The following is a 20780-nucleotide window of genomic DNA, read 5'->3' on the forward strand; positions in this document are numbered from 1 at the left end:
CGCGAGCATGAACATCAGCAAACCACTAGTTATCATAAACAGATTCATTTTCTGAAATAATAAAGGCACAGTAAATAAATGTTTATACGATTGATTTACGTGCTACTAGACAAAATGCACAATTTCAAGTTTTTACTTACTTACTAGTACGTTTCTTCCGCCAACGTCAACGAGGAAATGTCCGAATAAATTAAGGGTTTTTATACAGATGATTATAAAAATGAATTCATATTGTTCACGGCAAAAAATCACAAAGACATTCACCGATGCGACGACGCATGCATGCCAGAACCGGAACCAACAGGTCAGCGATGGCTCATTGCCAACAAGTAAATAGGAATGGAATCGTTTGTTATGAGCGTTATGATCTTAAATTGACCACTTCTTAATTCCAGCATGAGGAGAGAATCCCACAATGATAATAAAAAGTCCGAAAATGAAACTTTGAGATAGTAGTTTATTCAACGTTTCGACTATATCCTAATAGTCATCTTCAGGAATAATAAAACTACTATCTCAAAGTTTCATTTTCGGACTTTTTATTATCATTGTGGGATTCTCTCCTCATCGCGTCAACACGGATATTGTGTTTTACCTATCGTGATTAATTCCAGCATATTTTAACGATTTCAATATTCATCACTCCCTGTGTTGCAAATGGTACAAATCATGCAGATTGATTACTATCCACAAAATATCCAGATACCTATCGCCCTAGAATGATAGTGGTCATCAGGAGCAAGTCACTAGTAGACAGTTTTCAGTTATGATTTGACTCGAAATTAAATCATCGGAAATGAACCAATTTCAACTCAGAGCTAAGCCCCTGTTTCATTCCCGGCAGGTGTGGTGGGTTTGTGAGGGACACTCAATCAAAAAATCGAACAAAATTTATTACCAACCAAATGAATTACAGGGTCAATCCCTATTTAAAAAAAAAAATCCGAACTGTGGAAACGGGTCCTGGTTCGTAGACGGTTGTTCGTTTCGAGACATCAAAATAATGGTTTGATTGGAAATAAATGATAATTATTCTGATTTTGATATTTCGAGTATTTTCATATTTTTGGAATAGTTGAGCTCTTTTTATCAAAGAGCAGAAGCTACTCTCAAATAGTAGCTGTAGTCAGATCTACAGTGCCGGTGTATACGCGATATTCGACTATATGCCGGTGTATTGTATACAAAACACAAGCGAGGACTTCAGTCGAATTCGTTAAGTCAAAGCCAACATTTTCGTGGCGCCTTTTCACGGATCATTAACCGAATTACCGAATTCGCGTTCGAAAAACGAAATTTCTCCGAACGAGATGAAAGCCGGCGCGAGCCGCTTTAATCAAGCGAGCGACATCCAACGCAGTTTCTACCGTCCGTAAAAAAAAATCGCAATTAGCCGCGCGGAAGGAAACGCGCGAGCGAATATGTCGATGATTTTCGACGAACCTGTTTATTTCCTGACTTGCGACGTTTGATGTGCGGTCTGAAGTCGTCGCCGTGACGTACGAAGTAGAAGTACGACACTAAACGCTCCAACGGATCGCGTATTAGATTTATATACAACGGTTTCTGTATTGCACCAAATCTGAAAAACAAAAATTCGCATATTAAATTAAAGCCGTTACGCGCCGTAGTCACGAGACAGAGCTTTTTATTTCAACAGGACGTGTAGTCTACGATATAAGTTAGGCTACAAACACTATAGAAAGATATCCTACGTCTGAAAAAATTTGAAAGACTTTTTCAGACCAGACTCAATATTTCTAATCGTTTTAGTTTTCGCCAAAAAAAAGAGTAACTCGAATCAAAAATAGTAGTTTGATTGAAAATGAAACAGAAATTATTCTGATTTTGAGAATATTTTGATATTTCTGGAGTGAGCTCTCAAATATTAGTCAGAACTGTTTGTGATATGGAAGTTGCTCTACGGTTGCTTGATATAATGAACTAGAAACAGTTCTGATTCTATCGAGTATTTTGATATTTTTGGGAGTAGTTCAGTTCTTTAAAACAGTAGAAACTACTCTCACACAGAAGTCCACGCATGTTATTCCGAAAGTAGAACTTTTTACTTATAAGTTTTTACTTATAATATGGCGAATGATTCACTGAAGAAATTTGCCTAGTCTTTCACGAGCTTCAGAAAATCTCTTTCCATGACATAACAAGATTTCCTCCACTGTCCATATTATGTAGTTAAAAAAGCTTGGTTGTCGCAGAAACATCTAACTTCTGTATTTAGCCACAGGCAGTTTTTGACTTCAGAAAGAAACTCGATTTTAAATCTCCCCCATCCCATTATGTACTATGATTGCCGCTGTGTACAGCAAAAAAGTTTTGTTGGATAAAATGATCTTGCCTCGAAGGCCAGCAGCAGTTTGATTTTTTTTTAAATAAAAAAATCCCAGACATGCTCATGATTTACGAAGAGACTGCCGGCCGGGGTCTGCGGTTCAAAAATTGAATTCGTTTCTTTTGCACGAGGAGGAATCTCTGTTACTCGAGGGATCAGACGAAATGGAAATATTTACACAATAACGAACTAAATATTTATACAATTGAGGAAACATTTATACAGATTTTATACAGCGGAATACACACGTCAACTTGGAGAATTCTAAACATACGCAGAGCTTGAGCATTACAAAACAAATTTCCACTTATTGAATCTGCGAAAAATATCATATTTCAATAATTTTAAAGGTTATTCCTCCAGAAACTAGACCCCAAAACGATTCTATTCAATGCATCTGAGAGAAACCAAAATTATGAAGATTTTAAAGGTTACCCGATGAAAACTGACTCCGTTTCATCAACAATTTCAGAAATATCAAAATATCCAGACTTTTGTAGGTTATCATATCTCCAAAACTGAACGAATCTGAGAAAACTCCAAATGTCATAAAACAGTTAATTCCGTAAAGCGATATGTGAACAAAACCATATTGAACCAAGTCCAGTTTAGAGTCGATGAAACGATTATTCTCATGTTTTTTACCTGGTAAATTCGAGGTAAGCTAAATGACCATGATACATCGCCGGTTGCTTCGCCTTCCATTTCGTTATATTCCGAACGAATCTCATCTGGAATTAAAAAAAAAAAAAACGCCGATTAATGTGAAATTCTCTGACAAACATCGGGATTAATTTCGTTACTGAAAATACGTGGTGAAAATTTTCTTGAAGTTTAAAACGCGTGTTAAACGGGGAACCTCCAATGTTAATGCGGCAATTGTAGATTCTGCTTGTGGCAAGCAAGGATCCACCAGGTGTCACTAGTAGTTACTTAGTCTTTGCGGCCCGGGTTCGAGTCTCACTCTTTGATATACACTTTGATACGACGATTTTATTTTTGTAAATCCTCTATGTACCAAAAGTTCTGAGTTATTGAAATCGAATGAACTTTTCTCATCTACTTATGAAAACTATACCGATCACTGAGTAGAAAAAAGAATTAAATTTTAAATTTTTTGGATCCAGTGATAAGGTATGGATTCGGGAGCTTAGAAATTCAGTTAAAAGTTCAGCATTCATAATGAACTGATTCTTTAGCACTTAATCTGTTACTTGATCGAACGTGTTTTTATTGCTGGCTGTACTAGGCTTAGCTATGAACTTATTACGAACTGTATGACACTTGTACGTTTTGCCTCACTGAGTTTGTGTCGATCTCTGTCAAAATGCGATCATCGACATGTTTTAAACTAAAAATCAGCTTATTCGGAGATAAACTCCGCATTGGTCTGATTTCTACGAGGTTAACGCGCACGGTTTCTGCGGTTAAGCCGCGGCTTAGAATCAGTCGAAGCCGCGCACGCTCAATCACTTTATTCCAGTCGACGGACGACGCGGCGACATGTCGGCGCACGTCCGCAGTCGCGCCCGACCCGAACCCGGCTTCCATCGACTTTGCGTCAGACGGAGCCGAAAATTAATTCAAGGGACGTAACGGCGCGCGAAGAGCAACAAGACACTAATCCTGCGCCAATCAGATACACGCCAAACACGATTTACCGACGACGGGTCGATGTACCGGAAAACGTCCCCGCGGTCCCGCCGGTACCGACTAGAATTGACAAGCGTGGATTACCGCGGATTCCGTCGCGAATAAATATTTCGCGTCGATTCGACGCTCTTCGCCAATAAGGTTTCTTCGCTTAGGGTTTGAACGTCGATTCCATCGGGTTTAAGACCGATTCCTCTGGGGGCGAACGCCGATTCGGAATCGGTGTTCATCGCGATTCACAATGAATACAATAACGAGATAAAACCCTGCACTCGTCGCCAAACATTTTCTGAAAAAAACTTTGTCAATTTTTTTTTCCACAAAATTGATAAGTGAAGTAAATCGATTAAAGTTTTTTTAAGCGAGGTGAATGGTTTTAGGTCATTGGTCGTTCGCATGGGATCACATTCAGTGATTATGTTTTTGAATCCAGGCATTGCATCTGAGGAGATGGCGAACCTACTAATCATGGTCCGAGTGGCTTTCCAAAACAAAATATTACATTCCATTGCGAAAGAGTATATTAGTAACTTTAGCCGTGTTCATTCTCCATCATTAAGAATGTTCAAAATTGAGTCCGTTCCAATCTAGAATGGACCAAGCATCTAGACTAGTGAAAAGTCTGGTTTAAGTTGGTCCATTCCATTTTAGAACAGACCAAAAAGACCGATCCAGGTCCGTTCTGAATTTCAGAAGTTGGACCAGTGACATCAGCAGATTGAAAAATGTGGGTGAATGCACAGCATTGATTCGGTCCATTCTAGGCACAATCCAAATCAAAGCAAACTAAAATCAGCAATAGTACTGTGAGCATAATAAACTCAATAAGCTTTATCCGTGAGATAGGTTTGTCACCTCAGGATAAGCTAACAGTGTCTACACGGCATATGACAAGTGTGTAAATATGCTTTGACGACTGAATTTCATAGAAAAAATCTGCAGTATCTATATTTGCGTATGATATGATGTAATATGTCATTAGTCGACGAATGCTTCAGGCTTCGTATCGGAAAATTTCAAGTTTTCAAACGTAATCGATGTACATATCGCGATATGTCATTTGAGAGCGCGATATCTGTACGTCGCGCATATAACCGATTATGAATATTTTAAAAAACCGATGTTTCGTAAATTCGCGCGTGCGGTTCATTCGTTTGAAATAGATTTGCATTCAGCGTGCCGAATCTATTCCCCATCATTATCCCCATAACATCGGATCAGAAAGCGAGCCCGGAGTCGCGGCGGAATCGCGCGAATCGGAACAGTTAAACACATTTTCAGAAATTGAGTTTCGTCGCGACCAATCTTTGATCGAAATTCGATTTTCGCAGACAATTACCGAGTTGAAAAATCAATGATTCGCGGTACGGCGTAATCATCATTATCAACCCGGTATAGCCTCAGCATATCTCTATCAGATCAGACCTTGGAGTAATCACTCCAAGATCAGACTAACTGAAATCTGAAATGATATCAATATATAAGATAGTCATTACAGTCATGTAAGGTATAAATTTTTGGGCGTTATGGCACGAGTAAGTTATGTAACTGTACGTTCGGGGCTCAACAACGCCTGCCCCATGGGGAAAGGGCTGATAGTCTAAAAACCACGGCACCTAGAAGCTGAGCGTGTTGGGTGAAGTTTAAACTGCCCAAATTAGTTTAGTGTACAGCCTGTGACCAGCAAGATTCGAAAACATGGGCACTGATAGCTTTGAAGTAACTTATTTCTCGGTGGGGGTCACAAATGTCTTAAAACTTTTCAATTTTGTCTACTGAGACGTAGTGACCATTCTCAATAGATACCAAACCTTATATTATTGATATCAACCTGACAAACATTTCATTATCTATAGTTTTATGTTCTATATGAATCTGTGCAAACTAAGCTTTACGAGGCAAACGGCACTAAAAACGACGAAATACAAACATTTATCTACAAAATAACGAAACATCAAACCGTATTTATCGAGCTAAATATATTTTCCTCGTTACATAAGGTAAACACTATTTCGTTTCCGCTGTTTCGAGTTTTTTTCACTATTTAGCAGAGCCCTGATTTTATCTTAAGACGCCGATGATCATCTCTATTCCGGGGATGATCTCCTCCTCCTCCCGCGATGGATTTAACGACTATCATTGTTTCATCCCGGGTATTCTCCGTGTAATGATCGCGATGACACGTCGAGTCAACAGGTCGTAGACGACGAGATTATCGCCATGGGAACGATTTTCGTCGCCGACTTGTTGCAATTAAAGAGAATCCGATGTCGTCGATTTCAACCGTCGGGGAGTGATTTTAATTTGCCGACGTTGTTTTCGTACGAGGATTTTATAGCGTCGCGAGCTCGTGATTTTCTCGTGAACGAGAGAAATACAATTCATGAAACTCGCGGAAATCTTTAGATGAAACGAAGTATTTCTGGTTTTAGATATAAGATTCAGGATTTAAGTCGTAAAATATAAGATTTAAGGGTTGAAGTCTTAAGATAAAAGGTTTAAGATGTTGAAGTCTTAAGATAAAAGGTTTAAGATGGTTAAGTCTTTATATATAAGATTTAAGATTTAAAGAAGTCTTAAGATAAATAGATTTTGAATTGAGAAGTTTAGACCTATAAGATATAAGATTGTTAAAGTTATAAGATAATGACTAAGACTTTTTAAGTCATCAGGGTGTCCACTTTTATTTGACTTGCTTTTATCCCTGACTATTCCCTGACATGCACAATGTTTTCCCTGACTCGATCTGCTAAGAGTCCAATCAATTGACTCAGTCAAATATGTAAGACATAGACGCAAACTGTTTGATTTTATGCACGATCTAACAATCTCAACACGTTTCCCTGATTTTTTGCCTTTTCTACAGAATTCTCGGAATTTTCTTCAAAAAAAAAATTCCCTGACTTCACCTGACTTTACCCTGATTTGCAGGGAAGTGGCGCCACCCTGGTTTTCAGGGACAAAATTTAAGATTTACATCTTAAGATGTGATATTCAAGATTCTAAGTTGTAATATATACAATGGGAGGTTTCAAGTCATGGGATATAAGCATTTAGGTTTTAAGATTAAATCGTTATGAGACCTTTCAGAATTCCATCCGCGACTATTTTTGGAAGTAAGTACGCACACTGGGGGCCCGTTTTATCTTTGAAAAGATATTTTGCCTTTGAATAACTTAATTATCGTGACCTGCATCCTCAGCAAGGCAAATGCCAAGAATAACCTTTTAAATAGTTAGAACTTAACCTCCTCAATTAGTTGCCGCTTGGAGCGGAGGGAAAATGCCCCGGCGAAAACCAGTAGGTCTTCGCGCATCAACGGTTTCGAAAACTTGTTTTCACGCCGAGGGGCAAAAGTTAAACAAACATCGTCGAGTCGAAAATGAATACCCCCTTCGCTCTGAGCGGTGGTTCAAAAAACCGAGATAACCTCATAACCTCAAACATCAGAGGGCTTTTATGTGAGAATGAATACATTCCGACACAATCAACAAGTCATCGCGAATAATAGACGAAAAACGTGTAAAGAAATTTTGATTTCAGATATTCTTTAACTTTAACTTTTGCATGCGGAGCAGAGATCAAGTCTCGTAGATGAGAATGTGCAAAGATGCAAGGTTTTGAGTTTAGAGAAATGAAAAATGAACTCGTTTTTATTAGCGTTAACTGAATCATAACTTCACTATTTTAGTGTAATTGAAAATGAACTTGTAATCAGCATTCTGATTTCGAGAGAATTTTGATCCTTTCAGTAGTAACTGAGCTCTGAGAAAGGTCAGCAACTACTCTCAAGTAGTGATGCAAGTCAGGTCTGGAAAACATATCGTAAAAAAATCGACATAACATCTTATGATACGTACCTGATCAGATAGAGATAATGTGTGCATATTTTTGGTAATATTGAAATGCAAAACGCTGTATTTGTTTTGAGTGCAGAGATCGTATGCGATACCGGCGAACGATGTGCTACCGGTCTTCGGTACACGGTTATATATGATAATATCATGGTCGAACTCGGGACTAGACGATGGGTTCTCATGGTAATCCTCCTGAAATAATGAGAATAACACAAATTCTTCATATTGTTTTAATTTCATTCCATTATTAGGTAATAAATTTATGAAGTATCTATAACACCCAAACTATGATTTTCAGAGGGCTACAGCCCTTGGACAAACTGGTCCCGAATGAGACCCTAGTCCTATGTGGACCCCCCAGACTCTCACCTTTAGAGTGCTACATTTGGCACAGCCCCCCGGACAAACTGGTCCTGAATGAGACCCTAGTACTATGTGGACCCCCAGACTCTCACCTTTAGAGGGCTACAAGTGGCACAGCCCTTGGACAAACTGGTCCCGCATGAGACCCTAGTCCTATGTGGACCCCCAGACTCTCACCTTTAGAGTGCTACATTTGGCACAGCCCCCCGGACAAACTGGTCCTGAATGAGACCCTAGTCCTATGTGGACCCCCAGACTCTCACCTTTAGAGGGCTACAAGTGGCACAGCCCTTGGACAAACTGGGCACAAACCAGACTCTACTAGTCATATTTGGCTCAACCCTAATTATAAAGCGCGTTCACACATAAACCACTCTATTATTGCCAAATGCTGAGCTCATGCTCAAAATGATACTGTGGCAAGTGAGGTGAGTCACTTCCTAAACCAGTTAGCATTTATATATAATAATTTGACCCAAGCTAAAATTTGGCACAGCCTAGTCTGACATTTTTGGTTGGGGCAAGTTCAACTGTCAAACAGGCACAAATCCATTTGGCGCTTAAGTGCCCGATTAGGCCCGGGCCAATTTCGATCCAGTTCAAAAACTATTGAGCTGAAAACTTGGAATTAGAGTATATCGGTTTGCTAAATGCAATACCGCAACGCCAGGGGGTCGTATAGAAAAATCAGTGGCGATCAATCCAAATTCAGAAAATATTGGCAGTACTTGAAGAAGAAAATGTTGGAATTCAGAATATGTGCTCACTCAACTTACACACAGGTTGGGAACCAAAGCGTCAGTTATACTGATTTATGATTTATTTCATGATTTCCTGTTTATCCTATAATCAGTGTTCGTGCGAGAATTTTTTTGAAAAACCAGCCGGAAGCCACATCAGTTCCAAAACAACATTCGACGGGCGTGAAATCATAATTACCTTATTTCCGCTGTAGCTCGAAGGAAGTCTGCGTTGAGCTAACTTGGAATTTCCTGATTGAAAATCAGCGACGGCTTCTTCTGAAAAATATTCACAAAATGCATATTTTTTAACTGCGCAAATGACTAAAAGGTCATAGAAATTTGATATAGAAATTTTGCGATTATTCGGCATAGTTGGTCATATATGCAATAAATCTAATTGGGGCCAAGGAAATCTAACTTTAAGCCCCAGAGCCCGGTTCTGTAGTCAAGACTTAAGACCAAAAGTAATCTTAAACCTTACGATTGGTCTTAAGTTGTTAGATTGGCTATAGAACAAAGATGGTCTTAAGTCAAAGCCCTGACTCTGGAACCGGCCCCAGGGGTCTGTTGCATAGTTATGGCTTAGACTTAAGACCAGTCTTAGAGCGACTTAGTTCTGCAGCCAATCTAACAACTTAAGACCAGTCTTTAAGATTTAAGACCACTTTCGGACTTAAGTCACGACTGTGCAACTGGCCCCAGGTCTTAGAAACCGCCTAATAACATTAGCCGCGATCACAGGGAGACGATTTGGCTCGGGCCAAATTGGCACGGATCAGGCTCGATCCGAATTTGGTCCGTGGCAAATTAGAGAGCGCGTTCACACTCACTCGATACTAAACAAATCGAAGAGTCATTTCCAGTTCAAGTTGCGATTCGAACGCGATCATTTGTCCCCTACCTAAAATTTGGCACGGGCCAAAGACGCTCGTGTAGATCGCAGCTACAGATTCGAACGATGTTAACATATGTATCAGGGAGTTTCCCCTGTGTTGACTATCAATGTTTCTCGTAAATGTTTATCACATCAAATCGAATCTAGAATCTAAAATTTCAAAACTCGATTTCGTAATATTTCGCGCCCCGGAGGTGCGCGCGGATCGCATTTCATAGCGACAACAAAGCTGTCGTTTTTATCGACTTCGTTGTTCAGAGTTGATATATATCAACCGTATACACTTGAAAATGATGCATCGTCTCGTCGAAATGATACAAAATTGAACGCATCATAAAAAGGGAGTGAAACGCGCGTTGACGCCGTAAACCGAGCTACTCTATTACCTGCAGGGACCTACTTCAGTATAGACCGGTTTCAATCGCAGCCCTTCATTTATCTAGTATTTGTCAAACCCCGAGGGCTAGTCGATATAATAGTTTGAACTTTTTTAAATAAAAATACACATGAAAATGTATTTCATATGTATATATTACGAAAGCGCGTCATGTTGATTCAGGTAGAACATTATAATACCTTTTTCAGGTTGAACTTCATGGATGGTTTCACTCATTGCCAATTAAGCTGGACCAAGGGGGGCCAGTTGTACAGACTGCTGGGCCCAGTGGCAAGTCCCTAAGTGGTTTTGAATCACAACTAATTTTAACTGCTTATAGAACTGAAATGGGCAAGATTTCTAAAAAAGTTGTTAGACTGGCTATAGAACCAAAATGAACTTAGCACGGTCGTAAATCTAAGCTTTGCCTGCAAGACTGGCCCCGGGGCACAGTCTCGAGTTAAGTCCAAAGTGGTCTTAAATCTTAAAACTGATCTTAAGTTGTTAGATTGGCTGTAAAACGAAAATAAGCTTAGACTGGTCTCAAATCTATTAGTCTATATGTTTTGACTGTGTAACTAGCCACAGGGGCCAGTTACATAGTCGTGGCTTAGGCTTAAGACCCATCTAAGATCAACTTAGTTCTATAGCGAATAACTTAAGCCATGACTATGAAACCAGCCCCTGGGTCTTTGAAACTGGCTCACAAACAAGAACTCAAAATTGGACAGATTTTTACGATCGTAAAAGATCCTCGAGCCGTGTTCATAATCTAAAAACGACGCAGTGGTCGTTACGAAATAATTTCCTTATTGAGACAGTTGTTTATATTAAGCGGTACATCAAAGAACAATCATATTAGAGCTGTACGGCAATCAGTGCGAATCAGATTCTCATCTTTACCGGAGCAGGAGAGAGAGGCAGGGAGCGGGAGAGAGAGGTAGGGAGCGGGAGGGAGAGGCAGGGAGCGGGAGAGAGGCAGGGAGCGGGAGGGAGAGGCAGGGAGCGGGAGAGAGAGGCAGGGAGCGGGAGAGAGAGGCAGGGAGCGGGAGGGAGAGGCAGGGAGCAGGAAAGAGAGACAGGGAACGGGAGAGAGAGGCAGGGAGCGGGAGAGAGAGGCAGGGAGCGGGAGGGAGAGGCAGGGAGCGGGAAAGAGAGACAGGGAGCGGGAGAGAGAGGCAGGGAGCGGGAGAGAGAGGCAGGGAGCGGGGGAGAGAGAGGCAGGGAGCGGGAGGGAGAGGCAGGGACATGAGGGAGAGGCAGGGAGCTCTAAGCTGCGGTAATTATCGGTGCACGAAACCATGGATATCATCGCAATCATCTGCCGCAATATGCACTTGTTTGCTTCATGGCTCATTTAATACTCGTTTGCTCCTCGCTACTGAAAACAATTCTATCGGTATATACCGGGCGATGAGCAGCGAGGAGTCTAAACGTGAACGCTGGCTGCATCGTTCTCCGATGTTATATCAACACGTTTACACGGTAATATGACTTCCAGATATCATCTCCGGAATGACCGACCGATGTGAAAATTTGTGACAAATTCGGGATTCGAACCCGATGTCATCGCAAGAAAAAAAACGTCCTCCTTCAACCTAGTCGGTAACCTTGGATATTCTCGTTCCGATTATAAAAGCTTACCACCAACGATTAGGTAATTAACTACGGTAAACCCTGATGTAATCATCACTTCGAAGGAACTCGAATCCGGTACAAATCCTTCTAGATTAATAACCACATTTGAATCTGATGGCGATACTTATTAAACTCATCATCCACCATCACAGTTACCAGCCATTGTTGGACTTTGCCGCAGTACAAACCCCTGGCCCTAGTAGACTCATCATCATATAGATCTTTACCTGTTGATGTCATGAGACTGTCAGAGCATAAACCCCTGCTCTAGTAAATCGATCAATTAATTCTGCCCGGAATAGACCCCAGTTTTGACCCCAAATTTGGCCTGTGCCTAAAGATTCACATGTAAATCACTCACTACAAATACTATCTAAAATACCATCAGAATGATGCTGTGGCAAGCGAGTTGGCGAGTCATTTCCAGGGCTTCATCCGGCGTTGGCTAAATTTAGACCGGGTCAAAAGGCTCAGGTGATGGCGGCTGGTATTCGTACGCCAGTCACACATGAAAAGCTGTATTTTTCTAGTCAGATTTTCTTTTTTTTCAGTCTTCCGTCGGAATACCAGTTATTACAACCTACGCGAATAGAGGGTATAAGACGCTGACCGCACGGACGCCGAAATCTTTTTTTTTACCCCTGCGCTTTAGTGCCGGTAATTTTCTCGGAAACTACACGAACGCGACTGCGTCCGCGAAGTCTCAGAAGTGTCCGCTGTCAACGTCGACGCCGTTATAATTGATTCGTGTCGCGTTTTTACGTTTTTATCTTCGCGTCGCCCCCGACGACGACGGCCCCCGGCCTCATTTATCACCGAACGATAGAAATTATTTTTCATCGGCCACTTACGACGCGATCAATGGCGACGTTCGGTTGACCCGCAGCTGATTGGCTGATCTATCACGAACACGGGCGTCGTCTGCTTCGTAACTATGGTAACAGTCGTGCCGCAAGGCGGCAAAAGTCGAGAAGTATAAAAATCGGTCACCAGTTTATAGAAAGTCGTCGTATCATCGGAATCTTGAGCGTGGGAAATGAAGTCGAAGACAAAAATCTTTGTGAAACGTCAAGAAAACGGATTTCATAGTTATTATTTCATTAAACCTTTCCATGCACCTGAAAGGGCTAGAGATAATTTGAAAATTTCTAAAAATTCCACAACAGTGCGTTGAATAATGGGCACAATTCTTGCATCTACACTGCAATGCGATGTATTGTTAGTTGTAATTATTCCATTGTTTGACAGCTGCCATCTTTTAATTCAGATAAAAACTAATAGCATCAATACACCGCTGTGCAGTGTACTAGCTAAGTACATCACCAATTTATACACTGCACTGCGGTGTAGACACATTGAAAGGGTTAATATTGTGAGTTTTTTATATAGACTATGTAGTGATTGCAAGTAGTAGTTGATTTCGAGAAAAAGGTTCTTCAGAACGTCATCAGGATTTTTGCCATGCATGCGTGATATCTTGCACACAGTGGCCAAAAATATAATAACCGGGTAACTGGGTTAAGGAAAGCCGTATTCAGGCACGTTTAATGGCTTCATCAAAATCAACACCACTTCATCAATGTAAAATGGCCACTTGGTAAAATCACACATAGATATAATATATCTTTCCCTCTCTATTTCTCGTAGGCAATGTCAATATTGATTTGAGGCAAAAAAAAGCCGATAAAAAACCAACGACCGCCATTTCGCATCATGCTCGTCACAGACACCAGTGTGCCAATAAACTCATCTGTTACGTATAGAATTATTTCCGAGTATTGAATCTGAATAACTTTCTGTCTGTTATACTTAATATCATCAGTCTGTGACCATCACAGGTTCGTTCAGCGTCAGTTCTGTTGTCCACTCTTGTCTTTTGAGCTGGTCGGTACTCTTGTCCATCAACTGGTCAGTCTTGTTCATCCATTGGTCAGTCTTGTCTGTCTACCATTTAGTCCTCTTGACCATCCAAGTCAGTCCTCTTGTCCAACCACTGGTCAGTCATGTTTATTCACGGGTCAGTCCTCTTGTCCATCCACTAATAGTGGGATGGATTAGAGGACTGACCACAAGTCAGTTGACCGGTCAGTCCTCTTGCCCAACCACAGGTCAGTCCTGGTAAGCAGCTGACCAGTTTTGACGGACGAACTTCGACTAACTGATATTCAGTTTCACTTAGTTCGCCCCGGTCTCTCATGTTGTGATCATTGATTTATTGCGATCTCCGATAATGATGAAGATCTAGCTTTTTTTCGGACAGAAACCAATTTGTCCTGACACGACGGTGGCTTACGCGCATTCCTCATATTGTCCCGGCGTCACTTGTTTTCATTTTTTACTTTACCGAGTGGCGCTGGTTACTTCATATGAAGAGACCCATTTTTCCCACTGTATCAGACGACGGAATGTTTCTCTGAATGTTTGCTATAAAACGATACGCAGCCTCCCACAACACACAAAACCCGAAACCCGTCCATGAAAATGATCCATTTTCATCTTGTTTTCTACTACAACACGAATGATATTTGTGATGAATAACTTTTTTCGAATAATGAAAACTATGCAGCCGACATTTTTTTTTAGAGACACATTATTACGAGTCAGGCTTCAACGATTTCAATTAAATAGCTAAACATGTGGGGCACGGATTTGCATATATCGGTAGCTAAACTGTCTCATAAGACATTTGCAGATATCTTTAAGCATGCTATTAGGGGTTCCTCCATGAAAAATTTGCAGCCTATGCCTTATTGATGGCACGAGGCTTGTGATTTAAGGATATTGTTCAATGAGCGAGCCTGTCATTAAAGCACTTGCCTCATAAGACATTTGCAGATGGGGTACCTGCCATTAGGGATTCCTTCATGAAAAACCTTCAGCCATATGCCTTATGCATGAGGCCTGCGATTAAAGGACACTTTAGTGTGCGCACAGGCGGAGGCCTGTCATTTTGACTTATCAGACATTTGCAGATAGTGTAACAATGCACCGGAGCCCGCTAAGGTCCCGCCTCATGGAAAATTAGCAGCCTATGCCTTAAAAATGTGCGCACAAGGTTTATGATTAAAGAACACTTCTTGCCTTGGCGCGTCCGTGCAGGAGTGCCAGTCATTAAGGACTTGCGTCGCTGATTCTTTAGCTTAAGGCGTACATACATAACAACCCCTGCCATTACTACCAGAGGCGTGTAGTCATATCACGCAAGAAATTGATATCAAACCAATTATTAAAAAGACAGAAAATACTCGTGATTAGAAATAGAAAAAAAACTATCGCCCGCAAACATGAAAACGGATCATAAACTGCCACGTCAAGAGCACCACATCGACATGCCTCAAACGAACGAACCAATGCTGCCGGATTACCGACGTATCATTTCCATAAAACGAAAGCGCATTTTTTTACGAGTAAGGAAATAAAAACGCGCGCGCGGATCATTTACCCGAAAATAGTAAACGACGGTCGACGTCTCGAGCGAATCGATATCCGACAAAAACGCGGAAGAAAGGTTCAACGGAAGAGAGGCGGTATTTACCGAAAAATTTCAAAGTCTAACGCCATTTACGACTACGACGAATTGGCAGACGGATGAACGACGCGCCGATGATCTCTTTCGGGGGATCGAGATCGTCGTTGCTTTGATCAGAAGTTTTTACCCGGCGAACGGCTTTCGATTTAAATCCGTTGTCAAAAGGAAAGCCGTTAATAACCGGGCGCCCTATTTTCGTTCCTACGCTGCGATTTTTTCTAATCGACTGAAAACGTTTGAACTTGTTCAGAATTCATCGGTACGAACTGAACTAGTCCACAATCGAGTTTATAGTTTATTTCATATATTCGTTTATTTCGTAATTTAAATAAGTCCAATTTGATACCGGTTTAAAAGCCCTGAGAAATAGCTCAAGTTAGGTCATTCTACTCCTGGATCCGGTTCCACAGTTGTGGGTTAGAGTTAACTCTGAGTTAAGATTAGTTCATTTTCAATGTTTTAACTCGGGGTCAAATCTTAACTGACAACTGTGGAACTGGGTCCTGGACACCAAATAAACCAGTCACATCCATTATATGTTTTGTTATTTGTCAATGTTTAGACTTGGAGATTCCCTTCTGAAACCAACTGTAACAATTCGAAGATACTTTCAGTCCTCCAACGATTACGTTATTACAATGTCATAAGTTACCATAAAACTTCGATAAATAAAGATCAAAATAAATTAGCAAATAATCTTGATTCAACAAGTGTGACTTGAAAGTTATTAACCAATTACTGAATGATAGATATAAGACTTGAAATGTCAGCATATTACCCCCATCCAAAATATCTAGTTTACAGGATGTCCCTTTCCAAAATACTTGATTTCGAGAATGAATTATCATTGATAATTTGTTTGCGACTGCAGAACAGGATTGTAAAATATATCAAATGAGTTAGGTAGGCCTATGCGGTTAATACAACTGGTTACTCAAACACTAAAACATTTTTTGAACACCAGATTCGTTTGATTTGTACCTAGCTTAATTCTAGAATAAGTGACTACTCCACAAAGACCAGATTTGAGCGGACTTAGTTATAAAAGAGCTATAAAATCATGTTTAAACTGTATTAGACTGTACAAGATAGCTTTAAAATCAAGTTCAAAAAAAGTTGTGAATTAAGTGGTTAAATCGTGATTAAAATGCTATCAAATGAAATCAAAGGGGTCGAAAATGTCAATAGAAACAGTGACTCATTCTTTCATTAATAGCAGCGTTCTTTTACCGAACAGCTTTTCTCTGCTCGGCGAGCCCCGACAAATAAATCGAACCAACGCTCCGGAAATTTACAATTATCGTAGACAAACAAAAATGACAATCCAATAAACTGATGACGAACCCCGAGTTGAGAGAAAATACAGTAGACGTGGTGTTGGTGGTGACAGAGGCCGTGGTACAAAGACATCTGTGCATAAACTATTGTCAATCTAACCTCACGATAAACAAACTCATATCAATCTACTGTCGCATGAACTCCTGTCCGTCTGTCCTCAACCAAACTCACATCCGTCTGCCCTCAACCTAACTCTCATCGGTCAGTCCTCAACCAAACTCTCATCCATCTGTCCGCAACCAAACTCTCATCCATATGTTCTCAACCAAACCCTCATCCGTATGCCCTCAACCAAACTCTCATCCATATGTCCTCAACCAAACTCTCATCCGTCTGCCCTCAACCAAACTCTCATCCGTCTGCCCTCAACCAAACTCTCATCCGTCTGCCCTCAACCAAACACTCATCCATCTGCCCTCAACCAAACACTCGGCTTGGCCTCCTACATACTCATACAAATATGCACTTGTATCCAGCTGCCCTAGCATTGTAAATCGATTTGTATATCGGAATTCGTTAACAAAAATCAGCGTAGTTCATTAGTTTTTCAATAAATGACTCGATCATGTTCGCTCGACTGCCGTTGCGTATTTCATCGATGTTAGGTCTGCATCGTAATTTGATTTCGGGGGTCACGAACACGCTGTGAATGAGAGTTTGATGAGAATTTTTTAACGCCGGGGCTGCAACGATTACGATTCATTTCATATTTCCGCGACTTGTTACACACGTCGTCGTCAGTCGACGCGGCGTTCACAGAGAAACGACGTTCATTCTATTTGCGAGAAAGTTCGTCGCAAAACGATCAAAACTCGTTCTGCGAAATGATTGAGAAAAATATTCTGAAAAACGAGGCTTTTTTCAGAAAATCGAAAATGATAGTTTTGTAGTAGGTCACGAATAGGCGATTTTGGTTCAAAGACCGATTTACCGAATCAAATCCCCGATCAAATGAATCAGTATATATTTTTTCACCTCATATGCATTCATTCAATGGAGGAGGCATACTTGATCTACAGCAATTGCCAATCAAAAACTCAGCGATAAGATCGAGCGTGTTTTATTCCCGGAAAGTCAATTCACCGATAAGAAAATGCACATCGCGTCCCTTCGCGAAATTTGGCGCAAAATAAGGCCGAGTAAATTTGCGTAGTCCGCCGTCGTAACGGGCTTTACCGTCCGTGCGCCCGTCCGTCTGTTGAGCAAATTTTCTTTATCAATTTTCTCTCCGCCGCGGCAACTGATGAAGAAAATGGCAACAGATGAAGAAAATCTCCTCGGTCCCGACGACGCCGGCCGAGAATTTCTGCGTCTGCGTCGTCGTAAAAGCCGACGAAAGCGCGATATTATTCATCATTACGCGATCGATTTTCAATAAGACTTTACGCTTTTCTTTTAATAGAAATCGCATTCATCGTTTTAAAAACGCGGTGATTTCTGACGGAACGCCGCGCGTTAATGTGCCTTTTACTAGTATCGGATTTCTGGGTTGTTTTTTTTTCTAATGCTACCGCCTGAAAAGCGACCGCCCGCAAAATACGATCGTCGCGTTCAACGATGTTATCTACAGTAGAAAGAATTCGTGTCAAGACGTAATTCTATCAATTATCCCCTCGAGATTACACCCGGTTTGAGGTCTTGGGAAAAGGAAAATGAGCTAATTAAAAGGAATTCTGGAATTAGATTAGCGGTATCATAGAATAGGAGATGTGAAGAAAAAACCATGTACCACTACGGGTTGACTTTTTGGTAAAAATTCTGATCGTTACATTCTTGTAATTCAGCCTAGTAGGTTAGGTCTAAATATAAGTAGACAAATTCATTTTCTTGCAATTTTGAATTAATGACAGGTTCTTGTGTTGAACCATGAACTCTGATTTCACAAACTAGAAACATCAGACTAAAAGTGAAAAAATTCAAAATTCTTCAAGAATTCAATACTGGCTAGAAAAGAAAATTAATTAAATAACAGATTATCTTGCCCCTCTTGATAGCATTCTACATAATAATGTCTTTATATACATTTCAATCAAATTCTAGTTAACTTTTCTCATTAATAAGTAAATTATTTTTAGTGAAATCTATAGCATAAACTAAATTGAGAAAGCGAATCTGACTCGTTTGATAATTTTCAGATTTGTAAGCTTAAGATTCAAGTTGAAATTTTATCAAACATGAACTAGTTTTATAACGAATTACGCAATGTATTGATGCGCCATCTGGTGAGTGCCGGTAGCACATTATAATTTGACTATTGAGTTCAACAAAACGTCGGAAATGAATAAATCTCAACTGTTTAAGAGTCAACTGTGGAAGTCGCTTCTGCTGGTACTAAGTAGCTATTATACCTCGGAGTATCGGGGTATCGGGGTATCGGGTATCGTGTATCACTGTAATTCAAAAATGATCAATCATCGGAATTATGACTCGAGGAAAAAATACCAACGATATTTCCATATATATATATATTATACGAGATAATGGTAAAAATGGATGTATTTCTCGATGGTTCTTCAGCCATGTCCCGAAGGCAAGCGCTAACGTGACAACCATAGAGAAATCACATCTCCCATTAAAAGCCATTAAGTCAAATACGAACGACTTTTGAAATAGATATATCATTTAAATCAATTTGGAAGAGGTTTTGTGAAGCTCGGTGGGTTTCGTATGGCTTTGTTGATGTCCTTTTAAGCTATAAATCTTTTTTTCGGCCGTGTTACATTGATACCTATGACCTGGCATTTAACATTGAATCGATTTCAATACGCTTTTCAGAAATGTTTCAAAACACGGTTTCTATCTCTTCTATTTGTTCGTCCTTATCTTAATGCGTTCGAAAAACATGTTCGTACACGTTTGATATTTCTATTCTTTCTCTGCTCCTGTTACAAAGTCACTTCGCATTGAGGTGGATTATGGACAAATATTACGATCATAAATCTGCTGCTATAGAAATTGCAATGAAACTTTAACCACGAACAATCGAACATTTTTGGTCTGGACCAACCATTCACACCGGTGCTAAATGGGTCCAAGCCCGTTTGTCATGGGCAAAATTTTGCCCGACCGAAACATCGGACCAGGCCAATGCCAAATTTCAGTACAGGTCTAATCATTGGTAATGACCATCACCACATCATTTTGATAGCATTTTATTAAGGATTGAGTGATAAATGTGCGAAAGCGCTCTTTACTCAAGCATAGGCCAAATTTAATTCAGGTCTGGTCTGGGCCAGTTTATCTCATGTCATCATCTCCGTGCGATCGCGGAACACAAATTCCGCACGCTTATCTCATTTTGGATACGACGTTGAAGTAAGAATGATCATTTGAATAGGTTTCTTAAGCAGATACTTTCCCGGATTACTGTAGGATTCGGTATCGATTTCCCAGTAAAATACTTATACGATCTTCGCGGAAAATTTCTGCGAAAAAAAGACCAATCGAGGAAATGTCGAAATGTTGTATTTGCACATGTTATATTCTGCGCTCTGTCGGAGCTCTTCGGCGGTGTCAAGATTTCACGAGATTCTTGTAAACACAGCGTTCATGGTTGTCGTATTATATATATTTGTCATCTAGCGCAGTCTCTCTCGGCGGTCTCTCTCTTTCTCTCTCTTTCTCGTGTGTTTGATGTGTAGCCACCCCGCAACGACGAGATTTATCGGCATTTCTCAGATCAAACATTTCCGCGATCAATCTCTCCTTCTGACAAACAACTCTTTCAAGTAAAGAAGTTCACACAGAATTTCAAAGTTCTCCGATGATTACAGTATGTCATCCACGCTCGACGAAATACAAAGTACTTTTACAACCGAGAGGTATTCATCGTCCGGCAATTTTCCAAAATATAATCGAAGGCCAAAAAGATCAAATTTATTATATTAAAATTAATTGTTTTTCATAATTGATTCTCCGGATTCTGGTGGTTTTTGGGCTGTTGATTATATTATCTATTTGCAAAATCTTACTACAATAGCGAAACATAACTTCCTGGAGGAACTAACTGTAGACTGGCAGCAGCGTTGGTGATGTCAT

General features: G+C 40.4%; 1 protein-coding gene across 2 annotated transcripts in view; it reads right to left on the reverse strand.

Annotated features, from left to right (window-relative positions):
* LOC141908878 (heparan sulfate 2-O-sulfotransferase 1-like) overlaps window positions 1-20780 on the reverse strand; it is a 77811-nt gene that overhangs the window by 7970 nt on the left and 49061 nt on the right. The window contains exons 2-5 of one of the 2 annotated variants that reach the window (XM_074799141.1): window positions 9163-9239; window positions 7864-8052; window positions 2996-3081; window positions 1444-1582 (exon numbers count right to left, since the gene is read on the reverse strand). In XM_074799141.1, the coding sequence (XP_074655242.1) occupies window positions 1444-1582; window positions 2996-3081; window positions 7864-8052; window positions 9163-9239 (491 nt within the window). Of the gene's footprint in view, window positions 1-1443; window positions 1583-2995; window positions 3082-7863; window positions 8053-9162; window positions 9243-20780 lie in introns of both variants that reach the window. The other variant, XM_074799140.1, reaches the window with a different exon arrangement.

Source organism: Tubulanus polymorphus, chromosome 7 (genome assembly GCF_964204645.1).
Source record: "Tubulanus polymorphus chromosome 7, tnTubPoly1.2, whole genome shotgun sequence".
In the NCBI taxonomy this organism is placed as follows: domain Eukaryota; kingdom Metazoa; phylum Nemertea; class Palaeonemertea; order Tubulaniformes; family Tubulanidae; genus Tubulanus; species Tubulanus polymorphus.